Source organism: Aulonocara stuartgranti (genome assembly GCF_965226115.1).
Source record: "Aulonocara stuartgranti genome assembly, chromosome: 8".
NCBI classification, from domain to species: Eukaryota; Metazoa; Chordata; class Actinopteri; order Cichliformes; family Cichlidae; genus Aulonocara; species Aulonocara stuartgranti.
Window position 1 is genome coordinate 8,375,197 of NC_138959.1, and position 26,272 is coordinate 8,401,468.

At 40.3% G+C, this 26,272-nt stretch overlaps 1 protein-coding gene across 4 annotated transcripts in view; it reads left to right on the forward strand.

Annotated features, from left to right (window-relative positions):
* kif19 (kinesin family member 19) overlaps positions 1-26,272 on the forward strand; it is a 40,103-nt gene that overhangs the window by 7,330 nt on the left and 6,501 nt on the right. For 2 of the 4 annotated variants that reach the window (XM_082544471.1, XM_082544470.1), the window contains 9 exons: positions 15,388-15,498; positions 15,608-15,695; positions 16,293-16,429; positions 23,285-23,410; positions 23,514-23,708; positions 25,274-25,420; positions 25,520-25,642; positions 25,810-25,966; positions 26,058-26,232. In XM_082544471.1, coding sequence (XP_082400597.1) covers positions 15,388-15,498; positions 15,608-15,695; positions 16,293-16,429; positions 23,285-23,410; positions 23,514-23,708; positions 25,274-25,420; positions 25,520-25,642; positions 25,810-25,966; positions 26,058-26,232 — 1,259 coding nt within the window. Of the gene's footprint in view, positions 1-10,333; positions 10,582-15,387; positions 15,499-15,607; positions 15,696-16,292; positions 16,430-23,284; positions 23,411-23,513; positions 23,709-25,273; positions 25,421-25,519; positions 25,643-25,809; positions 25,967-26,057; positions 26,233-26,272 lie in introns of all 4 variants that reach the window. The other 2 variants (XM_082544473.1, XM_082544472.1) reach the window with 2 other exon arrangements.

A 26,272-nucleotide genomic window follows, 5' to 3' on the forward strand; every position in this document is an offset into this window, starting at 1 on the left:
GAGTTGAGTGTTTGCGTCACGCACCATGTGTCTTAGCCTTTGGAGTTGTAAGGCAAGTTTTTGGCCAGGCTGGTCTGTCAGCACACAGAGGGGAATGCTTTATGTTGAGGCCTCATCTCCATAGAGACACCTAGACAAGGTCACGGCCATTGTTTGTTTTTGTTTTCTGTTTTTGTTTTTTTCATTTCTGTTCCTCAAAATTACAGTCCAACATTTGTGAGAATAAAGGAAACGTTTTGGAAGAAGTTTACAAAAACTGTGGATTTTTCCTTGTTGCTTTTCAGTCAGCAGGTGAATTGTCTGTATCAAATACGTTCTTGCATTCATTAGTGGAACATCTGTACAGCTTAGCTTGTCTGTGCTTTCTGCACTGCATTTCATGGGTATGTGCAGGGATTCCCATGTACTTATATATCGGGTGTTCTAAAGAAAATTCTCAGGGACAGGTTTTGTCTCTCATGTTCATCTTTATCCTGAAGAGAGAGAATGTCAGCCAGAAGGCAAACAAAAATGTAACCTTTTACCTCCTGCTTCCTTTGTAAAGATCACGTCCTTTGAGACAATCAGCAGCATTCAGCTTGGTCCAAGCACAGGTCAACGTCATTACAGTATGCCCATTAACTGGCAAATTTTCTGCCTTTGTGAACTACGAAGCACGTAACCTCAAGTGCTCAGTATAGAGTTTCCGACATCCTCTACGCTGGCCTGTCAGTGAAAGAAGATTCAAATTGCCTTCGCATTAGAGACTGTACTGTAATTAGCCCGGTTTAAAAAAGCAGCACCCTAAGAAAACAGTGTAGTGTAGATTAGAAAAGGTTTGCACTTCAGAATACAAAAGTGCCAGCAAACAGAATGCTACATAGGACACTCAGTGACTGATAAAATTGGTCAGGTAGCCATCCTGACATTAATTCAAGATTCTTTATTGTCACTATGCAGTCACATAACAAGCTTCTGTGCAGTAGCTCTTAGCTGAAAACAAACAGTATTTAAAACACAAACACACAATAGGAAACTAGTAAGACTGCAGGATTAATTAAAAATGTGGAAAATGTGATTCTATATGTAGCATGCTTACAAGTCTCAGTGCCATGCAGAAGATATACTCAATAAATATGCCTAATTAACTTGCTCCCTTATTGTTTCTCCACCCTCTGTTAATGGAAATGTTCTCTCCAACAGCACATTTGCTAGCCTATTTCTAACAAAAACGGGAAAAAATGGCACACTTTGTCTAGGTGGAGTGTTTTTATGAGGCAGACTGTTTGAATAGCTTCACAGCTGCAAATAGCATACAGCGAAAGTGCTAGGCACAGGAACTGAACTTAAAATGGCAACAGTGGCACCACAGAGAGCAGAGGAAGCAGTTTGGGCCAGACGTGGAAAGTACACCTACTTTTTTGTTTTTCTTCAAATGTGGGTTAATGTGTCAATCCAAATAGACAGCCTGTTCCAGAAAAGTGGATAATCTTTGCTTTCCTTATTCTCACACCTGACCTCGAGTTAGCTTTCTCACTACACCCTCCTTTGGATCGTGCATGTTTGCGTGTGCTGTGAGTGATCCCTCTCAGTGCCCTCTCATCATGCGCTCTCTAAAGGCAGGGCCATAGATGTGCTCGCTTTAATAGGTGACAGGCAAGAATTTGTCCATTGTGGCAAAACTATTAGGTAAAAAAGCTTTTACACAATGGCTGAGATAACTCTAGCCAGAGCTGAAAAAGCAATAAATTTAAAATATCAGTTGTGGAAGAGTCAAATTTTTGAGTGGGAAGAGAAACAAGTATGCCAAAAAAGACTGAGGGAAATAAAAATAGGAAGAAAAGAGATTGTATTTGAGATGGACAGATTTTCAGCTAACCATTACAGGGTGTTTACAAAGAATTGCATGCCTTGGGTATTAATGATCTAGTGGGAACCAGTCTCTATGGGGGCTTTTACCGTATTACTACAGTCATAACAACATGTTGTCTCTCTGGTGGGGCTCATCCATGAGACTGCCTTTCCCGAAAATTGCCTACATTGGACAATTAAAACAAGAATCAGAGGAAAATGTTCAATCATAGCACTGAGTCAGAGAATAGAAAACTTACCTTTTCTGCAAGGATGGTAATTATGAAAAGGTGATGTAGGTGAGTCATGTCTCCATTTATTGTGTAGCTTTAAGAGCTGCACAATAAATGTATTATATATAAGGATGGGTATCGTTTAGGTTTTATCCAATACCGGTGCCAAACCGGTACTTTTGAAATGGTGCCGGTGCTTAAACGGTGCTCGAACCAGTGCTTAAAGATTGGAGAACACAAACTTGGTCCAAAAACCTCTTATGTTCAGCTGTTTTTTTTTTTGTAAAAAGATAACAATGTTAGCCTTTTCTGCAGCTATGGGGCATATATGGTATCACTCTTTTGTGTTTGTGTTTTTTAAATAATGGAAAAAACACATACTTTGTCCAAAAACCTCTCATGTTTAGCTGTTTTTTTTGTAAAAAGATAACAATGTTAGCCTTTTCTGCAGCTATAGGGCATATATGGTATCACTCTTTTGTGTTTGTGTTTTTTAAATAATGGAAAAAACACAAACTTTGTCCAAAAACCTCTCATGTTTAGCTGTTTTCCACTTTTTCTTTGGTCATTTTAGCCTTTTTGGCCAGGGTGAAGGGAGTATCTGCCATCAAACAAGAGGACAGCTGCATGTAGCTATGATGATGTTTGCTAGTTCACCTTACATGCATTAATGTAATAACGTGGTTAGCCTACTTAACGTAAATTACACACGAACAACATTAAGCTACTCACGCAGAGAAGAATGGCCGCTGCTGCTGCCATCATCATCATCCGTCATCATTTCTGCTACACTGGCAGGGCTAGGGACCAGGAGTCTCCTCTTCGGGTTCTTGGGGGATGTTGCTAACTCCGGGACCGATAACAGGCACCACACCCGCAGAAGATGTGCTCGGTGTGAGGTCTCGCAGCAAGCTATCAAATACGGTGCATTTCTCGGCTTTTAAAAAAACACTATGCGTCACCAGGTTCGTCGTCAGATTTGAGGTGTTACCTCCTTTGCACAGTATCACCTTAAAGCACTTGTTGCAATGTGAGTGAAGTTGAGTTGCCCCCCCACCACCTTATTCAAATCCAACAAAAGTGGTATCAAACGTTTGTGCTACCTTTGTGCTGGTTTGTGCTGCAAAAATGTTCTTTTGTGCCGCTATCATTTTAAAGATATTAATAAAAATTTCTAGAGGTCACCGGAGGTCAACCAGCCCCCCCATATTAATGGAATCAAACAAAATTGGTGTCAATCAGTTGTGCTATGTTTGTGCTGCTAAAATTGTAATTTGTGCTGCTTCTGTTTTAAATATATTAATGAAAATGTAAAGGTCTAAGGTCAACCAGCCCCCCCACGTTACCCAAATCAAACAAAATTGATGTTAAACGTTTGTGCTACATTTGTGCTGGTTTGTGCTTCAAAATTTTTCGTGTGTGCCGCTATCATTTTAAAAATATTAATAATATTTTATTATTAATATAATAAAATATTCCAGACCAAAAAGCACCAAAATGTGCACTGCTTTTTGGTCTGGTTACTACTAGGGCTGGGTATCGTCACTGATTTCTAGAATCGATTCAATTCCGATTCACAAGGTCCCGAATCGATTCGATCCACGATTCGATTTAATTCGATTCGATTCGATTTAAATCTGGGAAATTTTGACAGTCAGAAATATTATAATTCAAATCAGTACATTTACATATTTTTGTATCAATAAAAAGGAAGCTGACACACGCAAGACTTTATCAAAGGTGTGAGCATCACAGCAGATGCCTTTGTGTCAAAGTAGCTGAAGATAAAACACAGAAAAACATGAAGGTGATTTTCCTGGCCTGGGATTTTATAAAAATATTCTGCAGTACATCAAAAACGAAAGAAAACCATTAATCAACATATGAACATTACCTCTGAAGTTACAGCGGTTTTATTAGAGACACGGTTAAGCGTTTTGCATTTTGAATAATTTTAAAAAGTTTAAATTTGTTCAGTATTGAACAGCAGAAATGAGGTTTTCTTTTCGGAAGAATGTAAAAGGGAAAAAAACAGCGGCTGACAGCGCTGTAAACTACGGTAGACTGGTGCGTAACAAGCAAGCGAATAATGAAGAAAGGGAAACTGTTCTTGAAGTACAGAGAGAGAGAGGGGGGGGGGAGGGAGAGAGAGAGAGAGAGAGAGAGAGCTGTGCATCGCGGTGGAAGCAAAACAGTAAAAGTCAGAGTGAATTCATGACGATTTTATGTGAATCGTTTGGATCTTCTTTTGCTGCTGGTTCGGTCAATATTGTTTGGAGAGAGATCAAACTAACAGCTTTAGAATCGGCGCAAAAAGGGCGTAAACACAAAGCGCGGACCCGCCGAAACATCAGGATCAGCGAGCTGTCGGCTTTCAGCCCCAACCGTGAGAAAGGCGACATCTGAAGCTCTGCCATCACGTAATGTCGCATACTGCTGTTTCTGATGTCATTTAGAAAAAGAAAAAAAAAAAAAAAAGAGAAAGGCGACATCTGATTCTGATCCGCGGGTCGCACTGTGTGTTTAAGTCTATGTGCAGAATCCGTGTACCTGCTCTCATTTACTGTCTTAACTGTTTGGTGGTTCTTGAAATTTTGTGAGATGTCACCAAAGATTCTGGCATTTCAAGCAAAATAAATTTATATTAAAAAAATCGATTCAGGATTTAAATGAATCGATTTTACGTTATCCAAGCCAGAATCGATTTTAATCGATGAATCGATTATAAAAACCCACCCCTAGTTACTACCGTTTATGTCTGGACCGGTGCTGGTACCCATCCCTAATTATATATGATGAAAACATCATTTTTATCACCCCTAAACCATAAAAGCCTGAAGGGGTATAGTCGTCACCCAACTTTGCGAACTTGATTAATTGAGAGGGAGCTGACGTAGGATTTTCAAATTGATACCATAGAATCTACTGGGTGGATGATGACCACTGATAACGACCGGTATTTTTTCCTTTTAATTCAAATACAATGGATTTTTTAAAAACCCTTTCATTTGCATTGTTAAATTATTAAGTATTACCTAGGAACTCAACTGAAAATCCAATATAGAATAAGCTAAAAAACTCTGGTTGATTTAGTACAGTTGTGCTTCCTGAGCTCACCCAGAAGCTTTTAACAATCTAATTTGCATACTGACATTTCTAAAGGATGTTCAATTTAGACAGTTTGTCAATTCCAAACTCCACTTTAGTTTTTTTTTGTTTGTTTGTTTAATGAACTCAACACTTTCATGGGGCTGCTTACAGTTTTTCTTTTGCCTATACCTCTTTAGTACATTCAAGCTTTCAGTTAACTTCAAAAAAGAGAGTGGAGTGTATTTTTGAAACCTTGGAGAAAGTTGATTGTCTGCCATGCCTCCAAAAAGGACTTGGAAGAAGTAATGGTTTCTTTTGTGTTTTACACGGACAACATCTCCTTCTGTCATGTCATGATGGTAGCAAAATTCACTGAAAGGCTGAAAATAGCATGCTGTCGAGCACCATTTTGCTATTACTGTCATTATGTGTGAACATGGGTGTGAAGTTAACTCAGCTCTGTACTAAATGGACCCTTGCACAGGTTGCTGCTGCCTTCATCTGGAAGGATCCTCCAAAGGTCATTACTCACCAACATGTTTTTTCAGCTTTTATTCTATTATACTAGAAAGAAGGAGAGTCATCTTACTCCTGTGATAATTCCTTTTGATAATTGTAACAGTCATTACAATGAAACAAATGAGGAACAAATAACAAAGCAAATATACACACTTAAAAAAAATGAAGTTATTTTACACTGTTTGTTTGTCCGGTCTGTTTATTATTAGAGGTTAATCTGCTATGGATGATCCACATCATCTTTGTCAAAAAGCAGAACATCAAAGGTGTAAATGGAAAAATGCTGGCATATTTATATCTGAAATCCTGGCACACAGAAGACTTTTACCATTTATAATATAAACACCCAGCACGCCCCTGCGGGCGGTTTATCCTTCAAGCTCGGGTCCTCTACCAGAGGCCTGGGAGCTTGAGGGTCCTGCGCAGTATCTTAGCTGTTCCCAGGACTGCGCTCTTCTGGACAGAGATCTCCGATGTTATTCCCGGGATCTGCTGGAGCCACTCGCCTAGCTTGGGAGTCACCGCACCTAGTGCTCCGATTACCACGGGGACCACCGTTACCTTCACCCTCCACATCCTCTCGAGCTCTTCTCTGAGCCCTTGGTATTTCTCCAGCTTCTCGTGTTCCTTCTTCCTGATATTGCTGTCATTCGGAACCGCTACATCGATCACTACGGCCGTCTTCTTCTGTTTGTCTACCACCACTATGTCCGGTTGGTTAGCCACCACCATTTTGTCCGTCTGTATCTGGAAGTCCCACAGGATCTTAGCTCGGTCATTCTCCACCACCCTTGGGGGCATCTCCCATTTTGACCTCGGGACTTCTAGGTTATACTCGGCACAGATGTTCCTGTACACTATGCCGGCCACTTGGTTATGGCGTTCCATGTATGCCTTGCCTGCTAGCATCTTGCACCCTGCTGTTATGTGCTGGATTGTCTCTGGGGCATCTTTACACAGCCTGCACCTGGGGTCTTGCCTGGTGTGATAGACCCCAGCCTCTATGGATCTTGTACTCAGAGCTTGTTCTTGTGCTGCCATGATTGGTGCCTCTGTGCTGTCTTTCAGTCCAGCTTTGTCCAGCCACTGGTAGGATTTCTGGATATCAGCCACCTCCTCTATCTGCCGGTGGTACATACCGTGCAGGGGCCTGTCCTTCCATGATGGTTCCTCGTCTCCCTCCTCTTTCTTGGGTTTCTGCTGCCTGAGGTATTCACTGAGCACTCGGTCAGTTGGGGCCATCTTCCCAATGTATTCTTGGATGTTCCTTGTCTCATCCTGGACTGTGGTGCTGACACTCACCAGTCCCCGGCCCCCTTCCTTCCGCTTAGCGTACAGCCTCAGGGTGCTGGACTTGGGGTGAAACCCTCCATGCATGGTCAGGAGCTTTCTTGTCTTTATGTCAGTGGCTTCTATCTCCTCCTTTGGCCAGCCTATTACCCCAGCAGGGTACCTGATCACGGGCAGGGCGTATGTGTTGATGGCCCGGATCTTGTTCTTACCATTCAGCTGACTCCTCAGGACTTGCCTGACCCTCTGCAGGTACTTGGTGGTTGCAGCCTTTCTAGCGGCCTCTTCATGGTTCCCATTTGCCTGCGGGATCCCCAGGTACTTGTAACTGTCCTCTATGTCTGCAATGTTGCCTTCTGGTAGTTCAATCCCCTCAGTTCTGACTACCTTCCCTCTCTTTGTTACCATCCGACTACACTTCTCCAGTCCGAACGACATTCCAATGTCATTGCTGTATAGCCTGGTAGTGTGGATCAGTGAATCGATGTCTCGTTCACTCTTGGCATACAGCTTGATGTCATCCATGTACAGGAGGTGGCTGACAACTGCTCCGTTCCGTAGTCGGTATCCGTAGCCAGTCTTGTTAATGATCTCACTGAGGGGGTTCAGGCCTATGCAGAACAGCAGTGGGGACAGAGCATCTCCTTGGTAGATCCCGCACTTGATGGTAACTTGTGCTATGGGCTTGGAGTTGGCCTCTAGTGTTGTACGCCACATCCCCATTGAGTTCCTGATGAAGGCTCTTAGGGTCCCATTGATCTTGTACAATTCTAGGCATTCCAGTATCCAGCTGTGGGGCATTGAGTCATAGGCCTTCTTGTAATCAATCCAGGCAGTGCACAGGTTGGTCAGTCTGGTCTTGCAGACTCGGCTGATTGTTCTGTCTACCAGTAGCTGGTGTTTTGCACCTCTGGTATTCTTGCCAATTCCTTTCTGTGTCCCGCTCATGTATTGACCCATGTGCTTGTTCATCTTAGCCGATATGATGCCTGACAGGAGCTTCCATGTAGTACTGAGGCAGGTTATTGGTCGGTAGTTGGAGGGGACCGGTCCCTTCTTGGGGTCCTTGGGGATCAGGACCGTCCGGCCTTCAGTTAGCCATTCCGGGTGTCTCTCGTTAACTAGCAGCTGGTTCATTTGTGCTGCCAGACGCTCGTGGAGTGCAGTCAGCTTCTTCAGCCAGTAGGCGTGAACCATGTCGGGCCCTGGTGCTGTCCAACTCTTCATACTGGAGACCCTTTCTTGGATATCTGCCACTGTGATGGTTACTGGACCCTGTTCAGGGAGGTCGCTGTGGTCTGCCCTCAGATCCACTAGCCACTGAGCATTGCCACGTTGTCATGTAATAGCTTTTCTGGTAATCAGCCTAATTACCTCTTGGCGTTGAGTTTACTCTTTTGTCATTGTCTTCTGTTGGCTTGCATGTTATCTCCCAAACGTGACATTTTTAACACAAGAAACAAAATAAAAGTGGTTAATGGGTTGATTGTTTTATTTTAGAGTATAATTTATGACAGTGTGAAGATACTTGACATCTTCACACTGAATTGTGATCTGGATGTTTAGTGAATTGCTTTTTTGGATGACAGATTGCTGCATTGTTCTTTCAGTCCTTTTTAACAATCCGTGCCTGTGCTGTTTAATAATGCATCTGTGCTATATAAAAAAGAAATGATGGGAGTGATGAGTGAAGCGAGGAAAATTGGAAGTTTAAAAGGGACAAAATGAAGTAATTTCTCTCACCCAATTCTTCAGCTTAAAAGACGTCTTGCTGCATTGTGCAAGAGGCTGAAAGTACTATTGCGTGTATTATTGAACATCTCAGTCGGAATTACATCTGACTGTAATGATTTGGCCTTCGTTAGCCACGGCCAGACATCTTATATAACATCAAATAGAAGAGCAGACCTTGCTATCAGGCACACTGTATCAGGTATACTGTGATCCAGCACACACCTCCAATCATAGAGAGCCTCTGAAACGGGATATACAGTAGCATTGTTGGGGTGCAGAGGGCAGTGCCGAGGGTTTCTATCAGATAACCAGCTTCAATTGTGCCCGTTGGATTTTCCAAAGCTTTGGTTGCGTTGCTGACAGAGCAGCTTGAAAGGTTGCCTTGTAAAGGTCACAGCTTAGACCCGCTTGCATTCTTTTTCTGATCTCAGTCCTTTTATTCTTCTTCAGTATTCTTGACACAGCATGTAGATGGCATTGTTAAGCAAATCTACTGTTATGTGATTGTGCAGCCAGAAGATATTAGCAGGGACTACTGAAATACACACAGAGAGCAGAGTCGTCACACAGAGATTAATACATTTATTTCATATTCTGACGGGTACCTGTCCTTTAATAAATAAAGAGATGAATACCTGCATGACAATAAAAGGACTGCATTGTAGACCTAATGTGGCTGGCATTTCCTTTTTCTGCCAGTGGCTCAGTTGAAGTCAGCAGGGAGAGTCTTTAAACATATTAGCAGCTCTATTTTAGCAGACATTTCAACTGCACTTTTAATTTATCTGTCTCCTCTCTGGAGGGGAGAGGGAGGGGAAACTGAAGGACAAAGGAGGGGGGAACAACTAAGCTGTAGTGCCTCTTCACCTCACCGTACAATACCTTGTGCAATACTTTTTGTAAATAGTCAATGGTGCAATAGACCTCAATACTTGAAATGTGCAATTCACTTGTATTTTTATTTTTATTCCTATTTATTCTATTTATCCCCTTCGTATATTTTATTTATATTTGTCTCTGTATTTATATATGTATGTGTATGTGTGTGTGTGTATATATATATAATATTCTGTAACTGTAACTTCTGTCGGTGCTGTGCTTCTTGTCATAGTGGGAAAGTTCTTTCAGGGTGACCACAATCTATCACAAATACATCTTTTCAAAGCATGCATTACGAACTGTTCACATAATTTCCTTAGGGATTAATAAAAGATTCTGATTCTGATTAAGGGATGTTACCTCATCAACACTGAAGCCAATTCACTCTAATTCAGACAGCATCTTAACATTTTTGGTGTCAGTTCTTTAGATTTCTCATCTGTGCTATCTTTGGTTATTGCGTCAGTTGTTGCTGCTTCATTGATGTATAAGGTTTTTGTTAATTAACCTTAAAATATCTCACAACATTTCATCAGGTTTTCCTTAATTTTACCTGCTAGCAATGCACTACACCAAAGCCTGAAAATAATTATACGATTAGTACAAGACAGGAAAAGGGTTTTGCTTCTAGTGTAGTGTTTTCAGATTTTGCTTTGTTATTTTCTTAGTGACCCTAACCATTATCTAGGTGTAATGAAATAGTGCTTAGAAAACTGGTTGATCTCTAGACTTCTGACTTTTGTTTCCCGTCTTGGCAGCATTTTCCATTTGGCACATGATAGGGAGAAGCAACCAGGGCTGGCTCGCTAGTGAAACCGCACCACATCCAGGCTTTGAATTATAGATCTACGGTGGGGGCTAGCTGTGCTATAGTCAGCAGGATGGCCAACCAAGTCAATCCTGCTGGTGTAATGACCCCAACAGCAAGTCTTGTGGATCATCAATCACATCAGCCAAGAAAAGCACCAGGCAGCACTGCTCCATCTCACCACACTGTTTATTGCAGGTGTATAGATAATGCCATCATGCTAATTGGGTTCATGTCGCCTCATAAGCAAGCTGTTGTCGGACTTTGGCTGATCCTTGAGATACTATAAATATTTTATAGCCTCTTTTTTTCTTAGCCACCGTGTATAAATTCACGCTCTGACCATTTTCTTTTTGCCAGCCTCCGAGGTCAAGTTAAAATGAGTCACGCGCTGCATCCAAATGAAAAGTGGCTGTAGCATGCGATCTCCATTGTGACACCATGATTAAAACTGCTAAAAATGACACCATGCTTGTAGAGGCTGTCAACCAGGAAATTGCTTTCCTTTTCACTTTGTGCTTTTCTCAGGCGCATCGGGCTTCTAGCCCACTTGTGTCAAAATTGATGTCTCCTTCAGAGGTGCCCATGAATAAGTCAGCAGCCAGTGAAAAGGGGCGATTGGTCCTGGTAGAAATAACAACAAGAGCCAATTTAGAACTGAGTGGAAAGTCTTGTTTTGACGTCAAACATCTAAAATTGTGTCTTTCCGGATCTTTGAAAGATCATGGTTTGACCACTACCCATAAGTTTAACCATTTGGTAGAGGTTTAGAAATCACACACTGGCTGCTGCAATTGGTTGTTATCATCAGAGTGCTAAGCCATTAATGGACGTGATGGCAAATTGACTGTTACTATACTATCACAGTTTTGGCCTGTCCTTTACTTTGATCGTTAACAGCAAACACATAGGCCCTTATAATGATCTATGTGCTCGCTGTATTGTAGCAGTTGTGTTTGGAGAATGGTTGCTGTGCAGCTGTTCACTGACTCACAGCTTCGCCTCAAGTAAGCTCAACTCAAGAGAGATGAGTTTGATTAACTATTTTAAGGCTCATTTTGCCATTTTAACAGTTTCATCAATTCATCTTAACATTTGCCAAATGTGCTCATGGTGGCAAAATGTGATTAATCGGTTCTTGTGGGGAAATAAATTACGTACCTTTTGTATAGGTGAATTTCTTTGTGCTCAAACATACTGTGTTTCATAAGTGCGTTAAAACTCTGTCTTTTTCATCTTATACACATCAACATGCTTCTTTCGCTTTGAGTGTTTGAGTACGTTTCCATGTAACTGTGAGCAAAAACCGGAAAGAGGGAGGATGTGTATAAAGCTAATGTCAAGAACACTACGTTTCTAAGCGTTTCTTAACCTGTTCTGTACGCTAGACGTCAGTGCTCAAGGGCTAATACTGACCTGTACCTAACCTCAGACACTTCTCAGAAGCCTCTTAATTAAATACAGAGAACAACCTACGGTAAAGGCCGTCTGTGTCGAGAACTTCTAAACCCAGGAAGGTTAGGCACATGTCCAGACATCCTGTCTTATGTTGCCACACAGTGTACTGACACTAGAGCCAGCACCTTAAAGTCTTATCAGGAGACTTAAGAAAATTAATAGTATAGAATCTTTCCAAGCAGCAGATGCTGTGTGTGGATGTTCATGGGTGGAGCTGTGGGAAGGTAGCCTGTACTGTAACTCAAGAAACACAGATGACAGATGGGACTATATGTGTTATCAACACCCTTGGTCCCTAATGATTTCCCAAGCGCATACACAGAAACAGAACTGTGCATGAAAGCATGCATTTGATACTTGCTATTATGTAACAGCACTGCTGTGTGCTCATCAGCTTTTTCAAGCAACAAAATTACACAAGCATATATACAAGTTAATATATGCCTTGCATATATAAACAAGCTATGTCGCTTTTCAACATAAAACCAACTAACTTCAAAAAGGAAACATTTTACTCCATTATAGTTTTTGTTTACATTTGAACTGGTACTTTTTAGCCCCCACCTCCAAAAAGTCTTTCCAGGGGTGCAGAAAATGTGAAAACACTCGTTTTATGCATTTGTTGTGTACAAGAACAACAAAAACTATTTATAGCAAAGTGATCATTTCTGCTGCTTCTTTTAAAGATTGTTTTTCTCCTCAGTGTTGCCAAATGCTCACTCATAAAGGATCACTTTACTGTTGCAAATCTATGTTTAATGTTGTGCTCTTTTTCTTACAAGAATAAGTGTTTTCAGATGATGATAAATAAATAAAACTGAATTGAACTAAATTTTTTATTTTCCCTCACTCCCTTCTCTGTTGTGGCAGGTGTAGTTCAGATCATAGAAAGATGACTGAAAGAGGAATTGTGGTTGTCAACATCTATCTAGAGTTAAAGTTACATTTTACCATGGTCACAATAGGTTAATGCCAGAAAGGGTCACTATTGTTTGCCTGACTGTCTATCCCGGGCCTTCCTGCCTACACCTCTTGTCACCGCTGGGACTAGCGGTTTCTCTTAAGAGGTGGGCAAAAACACTCCCTCACTTGGGTGTAACTACAACTGGCATGGCCTCTTTTGCTCCTGACCACTTTGATACATTTATTTTATTATTAGATGTTCAATTACACACTTTTTGTGTCTTTGCTGCTCTTTGCCAGAATAATTCTTCTGACTACACTCACATTGTCTGTGAAGGTCATCACATTGACTGAGACTAAGTGGCTTAAGAGCACCCAAGAGAAGTACTACGTTGTTCACAGTATCTTTTCTATGAAATGCGATCAGAGCTTGTACGTCATGGTATCTGGGTGCTACAGGAGACGGAGGAAGTTAGGGAAAGAGGAAGAATGGGCATCAGTTGTTGGACATGTTATCTTTGTGTCGAAAGGACATTGGGGCATTCACGTGTATGCCATAGAAAAAATACTAACTGAAAAAGTAACGATATAAATTCAAAGAACAAATAGTTGTATGCCTTCGATGTTTACTCTCTTTTTCTTAATACTTTACTCTTCTCTTTGTCCCCCCTCTTTTCTGATTGCAACCTGCGTACGCCTGCCATGCTCCCCGCCTTCATCTGTTGTTCCCAGTTTATTAAAAGTGGAAACCCCCCCCCACGCTCTCTTGAATTTCAATTGAGAGGCTTCAAAGTGAGCGGTTCAGTGGTTGGTGGGGTTGGAAGAGTGGGGGGGGGTCATCAAACATGCCGGGTGCTTCAGGCCTCAGAGGACTCTCAAGGCCCACTGCTGAAAGGAGCTGGTCAGCTGACAAACCCCTAGCCCCCCCATAGTCATATCTAAGATAAACTTAAGTGCTCTCTGTTTTTATTAATTTTTCTCCCAGGTCAGTTGCACGAGATTCAAACCTACAATACTGTGAGAAAACTAATTTTCCTTCAGCTGTGTACAATCACACCAAGTCAGTTGGAACCACTCTGAGCCCGAGATTTGTCATCCTTATTGTAATATATTTTTCCTGATGTCGTGATGTTCTGTTTCTGCATTGTTTCTGAAATATTCTTTTTCAGAGATGTGATTTACTAGTGATAATGGACTAGTTTTGTGAAACCGAACAATTAGAAGAATGTGACATTTCAGTGCTTATTCACATTCAGTGTAATATCTGCCACCGTGGCTGTCACATGTACAAAAGCATATTTTTAACACCAATGTTTCCAATTTTCTCCCTAAAAAAACTGAAGTTTGTCTCTTTACTGCATGACTGTCTTTGCCATGTGAGCTGCTTTTTGTTCTATGACCATGATTCAGACAGATGGCCTGAGTGGATTCCCATTTCCATAAATGCATATTCTACATACAAGCTGTGAAATGAGTGTAGAGGGGACTGTATTTGTCACAAGAAGTGGCTTTCATTTCCTGGAGGAAATAGCTTCCGCCGGCATTGTCATTTTTCACATGCAATTTCTTACCATTAACTTTAATAATATATAGGTGGAAGAAGTTATACTAACTAAAGTTTTTACTTTTAACATTTAGGCTCAAAGGTGCACAAAAGTGAAGTTGCACAATTGCTTTTTTTTGTACATCTTTAATTTGGATCTGAATATATTAAAATACCATCTGTGGTAAAACCGTAGTATGTTTGCCCCTGTGACCACATTAACAGATTATGGAGAATCCCCAGTAATTAGTGTGTGCGTATGTATGTGTATATGTCTATACACATATAATTTAGTGCTAATTACATGCACCTTTAATTCAAGAAAATACAGAAATGCTGTTACAAATTGGTGTAAGTTGATACTACTACACAGAACATTCCTCTTCACTGTCACAAACAGTCAATTCAGTCATTTAACACCAACAGCTGTTTTAGCAAATGTGGAAACTATAAAGGTTGGCGAGATGGTGAACTGGAACCTTTAAAATAGTCACAAAAGGTAATTGAATGCTAAAACCTACTAGAAGACATAAATGTAGTAAAATAAATCCAAATGGACACACTTGGAGCATGGTGTTTTATGATCATTAAGTAGGTACTGGAGCTCATCTCATTGGCCTGAAGGGGGACATCAAGCAAATGGCTATCTCGTTTTTCCAGATGTACAGCACAGTAAGGGGCTCAACAGAAACTTGCATCTGCAGTGATCTGCCACAAAGAGACATATCTTTATTTTGTGTTAGCTAGTCCTGGAAACTGAGCGGTCGTTTATATTTGTTTTCCTGCACTTATGAGATATTGTAATGATTAGTGAACAGTCATCCATCTAATCCCAGCAGAAATACGCTTCAGTAGCCTTTCAGCTGACCTTCTTGTCATTTATCTTTGCCACACTTTCAAGCTGGACCTAATGTCACTGAATAGAGAGCCCATTTGCTCATTAGCACATCTTTCCACTGTTATTAAAAGTAAACCATACTGTCTACACAACAAACACATTACTAAGTTCAATGGCCTCGCTGATGTCAATAGTGTTTAGCCCCTTGCCTGCAAAGGCCTGTCTTATTTTCCTGTATCTTAACCATTTTCTTCATCATTAGATGGTGGTTCTGATGGACCCCATGGAGGACCCAGACGACATCTTGCGTGCCAATCGCTCGAGGGAGAAGACTTACATGTTTGATGTAGCATTTGACTTCTCCGCTAGTCAGGTTTGTCAGGAGTTAAAGAAAAAACGAAAATAATGCAAATCTCGCACTGTATTCATATTGATGTGTAGCTGTTTATGTATGGCCTGAACCCTTTCTTCTCCCTATACAGGAGGAAGTGTACCGGGCAACAACAAAAGGCCTAATTGAGGGCCTTATATCAGGCTACAATGCCACTGTGTTTGCCTATGGACCCACAGGTTTGTTTTGTGCGAGTGTATGTGCATTGAACAAGAACCAAATATATTTCTTAGTACTCAGTCTCAGTGCTCATAGGTGTATCATACACTAATTACATGTGCAACCCTCCTGACCTGTTGTCAGCCTGAGCCAGAGAGCTATTCAGCAAGCTCTTGGGAAAAGGTAGACATCTTATTAACACCTGTTTCACTTTTGATTTTAGCAAAGGCCTGATTAGAAAATGAGTCATGCTCTGCATCCCACATTTCCAGCGGGTAGTCACAGGCTGTCAAAGACTAGTAGAGAGCCATTGCTCCATCAAGTTTCCCACCTTTCTCTTGCTTTCATTTTTTGCCTTCTGCCTGGCCATTTCTCGCATACAAGCTCTACTCTTGGCCTCCTCTTGTGGAAAGTAAGCACAGAGGTTGTAGCCACTCATGTGTATGCATGTTGTTTCCTCCTTGAAACTACAAAGGTTAGGAGCAAATGATTGGCATTTATTTATACTTTAAAATGTTTTTTCACAAATTCACCTCTGTAGCTAATTTTGTCCGTCACTGGGTGCTCACTACATGGTTAAGACTGGGTCTATGAGAGGCATTATATTTTGTTTTCAGGTTGTGGAAAGACATACACCATGTTAGGAACTGACAAGGAGCCAGGCATCTATGTTCGAACTCTGAATGACCTGTTCCGTGCCATTGAGGAGACCAGTGATGACATGCTGTACAGTGTGTCCATGTCCTATCTGGAAGTAAGGATTTTCATTTTTAAAAGAATTTCTCTCTAGACCTGTATTCTTATCACGAACTCTCAAGTAATGACACATCTAATTGCTCTGCAGTGAGACCCTAAATGTTAGATCCATTACTCTGATTGCTCACTCAGTAATTACCACTAATTTCTTGAGGTATGAACATTAGATATCCATCGCTGGTTCTGTCTACTGTTCAAATGGGATTTTGTTTTTTGGTTTTGTCTCTTTTATTTGGGGGGGGGGGGGAGGACTTCACACTGTTCTTGTAACATTTGATGTTGTTAATTAATGCCCGTAGTAGGCAGATACAGCTATCGCTTTACTTTTTTCTGGCATCCATGTCACATCTGAAGTGAGCTGGGCACCCTTATCTGCAGCCCAGTAGAGAGAGAGAGAGAGAGAATAAGATTGTTAGATACATTTTTATATTATGCAATGGAGCTTATAATATATGCACATATATGCAGTATAGATATACAAAACATTTCAAATGAGGTGACCTCTGGAAGTGATACAAGCAGTCACCCATCAGCACCTGGACTAAGCAAGTTTCCAGATCCAAATGATGTAGGATTTTTAAGACTGATAGCAATATTTGAAGATTTAAAACTTCAATGTATGAGCTGATATTTTTTGTTTCTGTCAAACACATGAAACTTAAATGAATTTCCTGAACCTGTGATGTGCATAGAAATTTATGAATCCTTGCTAAGATAGTTTGTGAACTGCATTGTCATATTATCTTGTTTTTTTTGTTTTTTTTTGTCACAACAGCTTGGGAATAACTTATTTAAGTTCTGGCCGACTCTCTTCAGATCAATTAATTGTTGTGTTTCTGGCGAAAGGTGTCGCCTACAGGGAAGTTTCAAAGTACCCTTTGCTCGACAAATTATACAGCGTGAACACTCAGGATTGAAGAGTGTTTTGACTTTTTAACATTTTCATTTATCTGTTGTTATAAAAGCTGATTCTGATATTTCAGTAAATGTAAACGTATCAGCCCCAGGGATATGAGTCCCACCATTATAATGGTCAAGCTCTATCTAACACCTCAGCTTGGGACCGCTCACCACTCCGATTTTCGTCAAGAGGAATCAGATCTGTGATAGTACTCTCATGGATATGCGAGGCTGCAGGAACAGCTTTGGACACTCATGTCAGCATCCAGCATGCCAGTAGCTCAGCCTTAGCCAATTTCAGTCAGTCATGGCATGGTGGCACTGATGACAGTGTTGTGTGTACACTGTTCTTTTGTGTTTGGAGAGCATTGGCTTGAAAATACAATAAACTGATTGATTCTGGACTGTACAAGAGAGTTCATTTGTGTTCAGTAAACACATCAATCCTGCCACTGACTGAAACCAGTTGATCACAACTGAAAACTACTGACAGAATATGTTTGTGTCACAACGGGACTGAACGGACTCACGCGCAGGCTCTAGGTCTTGAAAGCACAGGAGTCTTTATTACAATACACCAGGTGATCTATTTACAAAGGTGAGGGGAAAGCCGGGCTCCGGGGGTCCACACACGAACGGGAAAGACGCTGAAAGTCACACACACACACTCCGTCCACTCCTCACATACCTCTTCACACTCCAATCACTCAGGTAACACAGGGGTTGGTCCAGGGAATCTGTACACAGAGACACGAAGTGATTATAAAGGCAAATCGCTGAGAAAACACTCTCGAGGTAACTGCGCTGGGGTTACACTGACGAGGGTCGGCAACGGTCCAGCAACAAGAAACACAGGGTTTAAATACACTGGGAAGTAACGAGGGGAATGAGACACAGAAGGTGGGCACAACTGGGAGAATAATCAGGACTGACGAGACAAGCAAAGCAGGATGCATTCACATAAGACATGGACCTTCAAAGTAAAACAGGAAGTATGACACAGAGACGCGAACTTGACACGGTGGAGACAGCAACTAAGAAACGCAGAGACATAAACCATAAGGCAGAGGACTCTAAGACCCGAAAGACACAGAGGGAAACTCAAACATGCAGACACAGACTTACACAGAACAGAGGGGACACAGAGAAACATGAAGGGCAAGGGATCGAACTTAGAAACCATAGAATACCTCACACAAGTACAATAATACAAAAATCGCAAAGAACTAAACATGCTGGGTCAGGAGACCCAGAACCCTGGCAGTTGGGTATCTAAAAGATTAAAATGTTGTACTAACAGAAAATGCAGTCATGACTTAAAGCTTGCATTGCCTATTTGTTTTTGTGTTTTGTTTGGGGGGGTTTCGACTAGTATATGTTACTGGCCTGTATGTTTTGCATCTTCAAATGATTCTTATTGTTGGAAATGTGGCTTTTTGTAACAACATCAAATGCACTGAAGGGCTGAGAAATCTCTGAAATGTTCAAAAACTATTTTCTCCCATTTACTGTGTTATCTTTCTTTATTTATAAAGTTTAGGATCATCCAGAAAATGTTCATGAAAACTCAAACTTAATCACATGATTTGCAGTGTGAATAGAAATTATAATTGGCATTCAGTTTAGGTCATCTGGACACATGAACTGACTTGGTTGATGGGCACTTAAAAAGGGATGTGGTGGCTGTTCTGTTCACCGAACGTGCAGAGAAAATAAAAGCAAACTGTTTCTTTTCTAAATAGTTTTTGCAGAGGAAGTTGTAGTTTGGGTCTTTTTATTTATTCTTCTGTTCACAAATTGTTTTGGGGTTAGTTTGTTTTTTCACCCAAAGAGAGCTCATTTTGATCAGCCTGTCTCTGCAGGGTTTTTTAATCTTCTTATGCTCAGTGTCTAGGTTTTATTTTTCATTTTATTTTATTTTCATATTGCCTAGTCTCAGATATGCAGCATCATTTTTAAGACTCAGATATTTCTTCCAGGAGTCGCCTCTTCACTGTTAGCGTGTTTTGTGGGCATCTTTTAATGAATCTGCTGATTGAGGACCTGTGAGGCGCCTGTTTGTCAAACTAAAAACTGGAAACTCCCAGCTCTCTTTCTGTGTTGGTTAGATTTAGTCTGTGTTGTTATCTCACTGGAGTAATACCCACCATTGCATTTAGTTTTTGTGGCAGTTTTTCCACATAAATTTGTCTCTATTTCTTAAAAGTTTGAGTTTTACTGTTTTTTGGGGGACAATTTTAGACTGTAATAACATACAAATGCTGAAGCCTGAGTCGCTCAACTAGTACAATGTTTAGAGGTTGTTTAGTTTTCAGCTGTGCTAACTTATTTGATTCATAAAAAATTATTTTTTAACCTCATAAACTCGCATTAGTTTTGAACAGTTTTGCACTAGAGCGCAGGTTTGATGGTTTCCTGAAAATGGGCTTGGGTATGCCTATGTAGATATTCTATTAAAATTCAATTAAATGTTATTAAAAAACAAATATGCGTTTGCTTCTGAGTGAACGAAAGTTACTGAGCGATTATATTTTAATAACAGTGTCGACGTCTGACTAATTATTTATCCTGTGGCAATACCAAACATACAAAATGTGCTTTTGTGATGCTGATTACCTGCTAATTAGCTTTTGAGTTTAACTACATTTAGGTGAAGTACTGATGCAAACAATTAAATAATTTATTTGAACTTTGGAATGAAGTTTTTTAAGTGATTTTCCTGTGTTGGGGCTATTAGTTCAAGTTTGTTTTTTAAGTTAGACTGAATTGTGATTTGAATACATTACAAGGGAATTATAGTACAGTCGACCCCCGGTATTTACAGGGGGTAGGGACCACAAGCTCCCGTGAATAGCTAAAATGCTCAAATACTTGGGACCCCCTCTTAAAATGCTGATATATTTCAGCTTCCCAAGCTGCATTTTCTTTCCCGGGAGCTTTGTGTTTGGAATTTCGACATTTTATTGATATTTTGCTGTGTTTACATTAATATGAATATTTGAAAATTAGTAAATCATTTTTCTATCATAAAAATTTACTTAGTCACAAAAATAAAATTAAAATGATTAGCAAATATTTTAGAAATGCCCTACGAAGAAAATCTGCGAATACTGAACTGCGAATAGGCGGGGGTCGATTGAAGAGACCATTGCTCAGTCCATGCCATCCTTGTCTCTTGTCATCATTACTTCAGCACATTGCTATAAATTGACAACAGTAACTGGAAACTATTCTTGGGTACTGGATTTACATGTGCCTTTATATAGAAAGGTTCAGTACTTTTAGGTGTTTCTTACCTTTGCTTTTCTCAGTGGATGATGAACCACAGATAAAACCACAGGCTGAGGATGGCGGTTTCACTGTTGGCTGTGTTCCACACCTCATTATTGACAAGCAGGTACAGCTCACTCTGTGTGTTCAGCAACAAAAGCCTTAATAGCCCTGGGTACAATAGAGCTGGTTCATTTGACTCTGACAGAAGAAACTTATCCTGGCTGGTGTGAATTAGTATAGCTACAGGCTTCAAGAGGTCGTTTAGGCTTTTCCTCACTTTGAAAATACAAAAACAATATAGCCTTACAGCAAGGCAAGGCAAGGCAAGGCAAGTTTATTTGTATAGCACAATTCAACAACAAGGTGATCATTCAAGAGATCTAATTACAATTTTCACCACGTCATTTAGCAAGATATTTGAATGTTTTTGTTGGTTTGGGTTTTTTCTGTTTTAATTAAACATGAAAAGAATCTTTGAAAGTAACTGTGTAAATTAACTGTGTCATTGAGGTTATTTTTATGATTTTAAGTGAACAATTTATCTGTTATAGTTTTGCAACAAGATCTGCAAAAGATGGCAGTACAAAAATACAAATAAATGTGTCAGATTTATTCAGAAATGTTCAGGCTGTCAGGAAACAAAAGAAATTTGGAGAAGAAAACAAAAAGGAAAAGCTCCAGGCAAAAGAAAACAAAATGAGGAATACAAACAGAGAGATGAAAAATGAAAAGAGCACAATAGACGTACTTGTTGGATACAAATCTAACCTCTCAGAGTGGGCTTTGCATCTGACATCAAAATGACATTTTGTGTTTTCAGTGCCAGACTCTATCATTATGTTCAGTGACTGACAATGTTATTGAAGCCTAGCTTTTAGTAGCGCTCTGGGTGGGTGGAAGTTAAAATGTTCCTATTAGGAAGCCTAGTCGCTGAGTCTGGATGCTCTCTGACCTGTATTGAACTCATCGGGATGAATCCTGAAACAAGTGTGTGCGTGACATGTGTGTTTGCTGTTTCCAGGGAGCAATCTGTTACCGCTGCTGCCTCACCACAAAGAGTTTAAACGCCATTTTATAGCCTTACTGGGCGAAGTGCACACATCTGTTCCTTTCCTTGTTCCGATCACAATCTCTTTCACATGTGCAATCTCTTAAACATGTGCACAGAGCACATAAATATAGCCTGTACTGATAAAAGGACACCTTCAGCCATTCTGTACCATTCACATGCACACAGCCGTCCTCCTTTTTTGTTCATGTTTATTCTGGTTTGTGGGTTTTGGCAGATTTAGAAACCTTAATGGAAAGAGAAACCTTTTTAGCTACATTAGTGAGCCTCTAAGGATGGCAAACTCTGCAAGCTGGTTTCTGGCAGCTGCTTTTGTCCAAATAACTAACTACTATTTTGTCCATCTGAAGGTTCAGAATATAAAGCCAGTTCTCTTACGAAATGGGTTTCTTTCTGAATGATGTCTGATTTCCAAAAGCCTTTTCAGTTTACTTGGCACCATGTTAGTATTAGACTTTTCCAGACATGTTACTTACTCGGATTGAAAGCTGTTGTAGGTCACCAGAGGTCACCAGAACTAATATTTAGGATACCTTTGATGAAGACAGGTGGACACTGTTGGACATGGAAGTACTTTGTGCTGTTATCCTAAAGTAACTGGCAACAGCGTAACGTTTTAATCAAGACGTTTGTGTTGAAGTACATGTAATAATCACTTTGTTTTGGTGTTAAATTGCGTATCAAGAATCATTAATTCAGCTGGTAGTCTCACTAGCAATTACATTTCTAATATCATGACAGCATTAGGCTGATTGTTGGTATTTATTTAAGTAGATTTTGCGATAGTTTGCACTGACAGTTGTTTTTGTATCCTCTTTGCTAGCTTTGATGTATTACACTGTAATATTTCTGACTATCCAGCAATCTTTAATCATTCCATTATTTTCTTTTAAAGCCATCATCTTGTCAAGTGTTAAATTTATTCAACACTTTGTATTGTGAACGTATATCTTAGCTGTGTCTTGTGCTAACAGTGATTCTAGCACGTTTACCATGAGTGTATTTTAACCTTTAGCTCAAAGTACCACTATGATTCAGTAGAACCTCTCAGAGCTGCTGTACACTCGGGCTTGTTTAAACATCACCAGCAATCATAGTGTACCAATGGAAAAAATAACGGAACAACCACCCAGCTGTCAGTGGCAGTAAAAGCATCCTCTTGTTAGCGTTTGTGGGTTTGTCTGCTCGACAAATAAAAAGCATCTTTAACATTTCCAACCCACTGGCAGATTGTCGTCCAGTGGTCACTTTCCAGGATGTAACTTCCTACACTGGGTTTTTATGTGGCTGTGGGCCTTCACGCTCACGCCATTACTGTCAGTTCAGAGAAGTCACTTCAATTCTGCTTTCATGAAAAAGCGCACTGACGTTAATTTGATGACAGCTTGCCACCCAACAAGTAGAGGTTATTTAATGACAAGTTGCTGAAAATGTAGCACTTGATGTTTTTGTACCAGGTTTCAGTCTATGCAGGAGGTCTGAAAGGCTGAATGAAGCCTTTTCCATGGATGTAAGCATTTTCGCAGTTAATGTGTGTCTGTAACCTAGCTTTCTGATCTTTATTACAGGTCCGTTCATATATATTTATACATATATTCTGTTTGTTATTAGATCTACAATGAGATGATCCGTGACCTGCTGAATCCATCCTCAGGCTTCTTAGACCTAAGAGAAGATTCTAAGGGAGTTATTCAGGTTGCTGGAATCACAGAGGTGTCCACCATCAATGCTCAAGAGGTGAGTCAGTTTACCTTTCCAAGCACTACATGACCCATTTATTTCAATCAAAACACTCAGAAATTACAAAGACCAGAAATAACTCACACCTGTGTTTTTCTAGATCATGGAGCTCCTCATGAAGGGCAACAAACAGCGCACCCAGGAGCCAACAGCCGCCAATCAGACGTCATCTCGCTCCCACGCTGTGCTACAAGTAGCTGTCAAACAGCAGAGCCGCTGTCGTGACGTTCTGCAGGAGGTCCGCTTTGCACGCCTCTTCATGATTGACCTCGCCGGCTCCGAACGAGCAGCACAGGTGTGTGTACATATATATATTTATATATGTATATATTTAATCAGAGGGAGTGAGTGTGGGTGAAGCTACTTTTATCAAGTGCTTACCCACCGAAGTCAAGATTCAAGGCTGTGGCTAATGTGATGTGTCTGTATACAGTACAAGGGTTTGCTCCATGAATCGTGTCTCCATGGGGAACAATGAATGATTTCTTCAGAGGATAGACGTTATCATAAATCTTAGGAGACTTATAAAAAATATAATATAATCAGAGTCCCTTGATCCAGTAGGATATGTCCACCAGTGGCCACCAGCTTTTGTTTTTTCATTTTAACATATATTTGTGACATGATACCTGCAACCTCTACCTAAGTAGAGTCAAAAACAGTTCATAGTGGACTTAAATTTGACAGGTGGTCAGAAACATGAATCCCGTAACTGTGTTAATGGTATCACAACTCATTTCTTTTCATAAATGAAATCTGATGTCTGCACTTTTTTTCTTTTTTTAGACAACACTGTTTTGTTTTCCAGGAATTTATGAAAAGTGTTCTAGATATTTCTACAGAAAACTAACACAAAATAAAGACTTGGAAGATGACATATTAAAGCACATTCTTCACAGAGAAAATAAGAATGACAGATATAAAAGCGAAGAGCAGTACATGGAATTTCTTTTTAGTATTGTCACACTGATATTTATCAGTACAGCGATGAAGAGAATCTGCGAGCCAGTTCATTTTCTGGGTTCTATTATCGCCTTGACCTTTTCTTTGCAAGCGGTTAAGTGAGAAAAACTCAAGTATTTGTTCAGTTGTTTTTTTCTTTTTGGCAGTTGTTCAGGTTGAGACTGCTTTATTCCTTCATTTGAATAGCTTGTCACTGATGCTCATTTTACCACAGGCTTGTTGTTCTTCACCATGAGATAATCATGCGGTCAGGCTGTGAGAGCACTTATTTGTCATGGAGACTATTTGAATGATTCAAAGGCATAATATTGATGAGTTGCGCATTACAAGGCTGAGCATACCTCACAGGTGTTAGTCACATGAAGCTGCAAAGAACATTTTCTCTCCCTGTAAACAAGAGGCATCCATGTAGTTAGCAAAAGGTGAGGTTGTGTTATTTTAGTACTAGATGGACCAAGCATTGGAGCTAATGCCATCTATTGGTCAGGAGTGGAAACATGTCAACTACACCACCGAAAGAAACAGCCAACAATAGCTTACTAATGTTGACACTCCCCTGCTGTAAAGCCTGTGAAAACATAGCTCAAATATCACCATCATTAATGAATCCTCTATTTAGTATAACTTATTAATTTAAAAGGTTTAAACTGTGTTAATCTGTTGATACTTATTCAGTTTTTTTGTCAGTGCCACCCAAAAGTAAGTGTTATCATAATATTACTGTTATTATTATTATATTATTATTATTATTATTATTATTATTATTATTATTATTATTATTATTATATTACTTAAATCACCTTCAGAGCAGTAAAAGAAACGGGGGAATATTTTCCTTTTTTAAAAGCATATTTGAAGTTTTCTCATTACTCATCCATTTTTATTTTATTTTATCAGACTCAAAATAGAGGTCAGCGTTTGAAGGAAGGGGCCCACATCAACCGCTCCCTCCTGGCTTTGGGCAACTGCATTAACGCCCTGAGTGACAAAAATGGTAACAAGTATGTCAACTATCGAGACAGCAAGTTGACTCGTCTCCTGAAGGTACAGTCCTCTAAAGGTTTATATGGGACCATCTGTGTTGATGATTTAGATGTTTTTTGTGTGTGTATTTATATTTATCATTCTTTTTTTAAACTAAAGGACTCCTTGGGCGGAAACAGCCGAACGGTCATGATAGCCCATATTAGCCCTGCCTCTGTAGCTTTTGAGGAGTCTCGTAACACGCTGACATATGCAGACCGTGCCAAAAGTATTCGAACACGGGTGAGCTGAGTAATATTTTATGTCTCAGTGTTGCTTCACTCTAGCAGAAGTTAAATAAATTAATGTAGCTTCAACTCAACTTTCTGCAGTTAGAAATCCAACTTCTATTGTATAATTCATATATCCAAAGTATATCTCAAGTATTCTTTGTCATCTTTGTCCTTTAGGTGAAGAAGAACATGATAAATGTGTCATACCACATTGCTCAGTACACCAATATCATCTCAGACCTGCGCTGCGAGATCGAGAGGTTGAAAAAGAAGATTGCCGAACAGGCGAGTCGACAGCTCAATTCTGACCGAGCTGACATCCGCAATGTTCAGGGTAAGGTCTCGCACTCACAGCTGACTTTAATATTTGAAAAATACCTGCTTTTTGAGCTCTTTGAGTCTAATCTCCATCCCTTCCCTTGTAGCAGAGGTCCAGGCCCACTCCAGCCAGCAGAGTCGAGAGGAGATGGATCTGTTGAGGGAGCAGCTTCTGGATGCCTTCCGCCAACAGATGCAGATCAGGAAGAGCCTGATGGAGCTGGAAAACAACAACATGGAGATCCAGATTGCCACCTCTAACAATCTTTTAACTATTACAGAGTCAGTTTCAAGCCTTTTTGTCATGTTTCTCCCTTCTTTA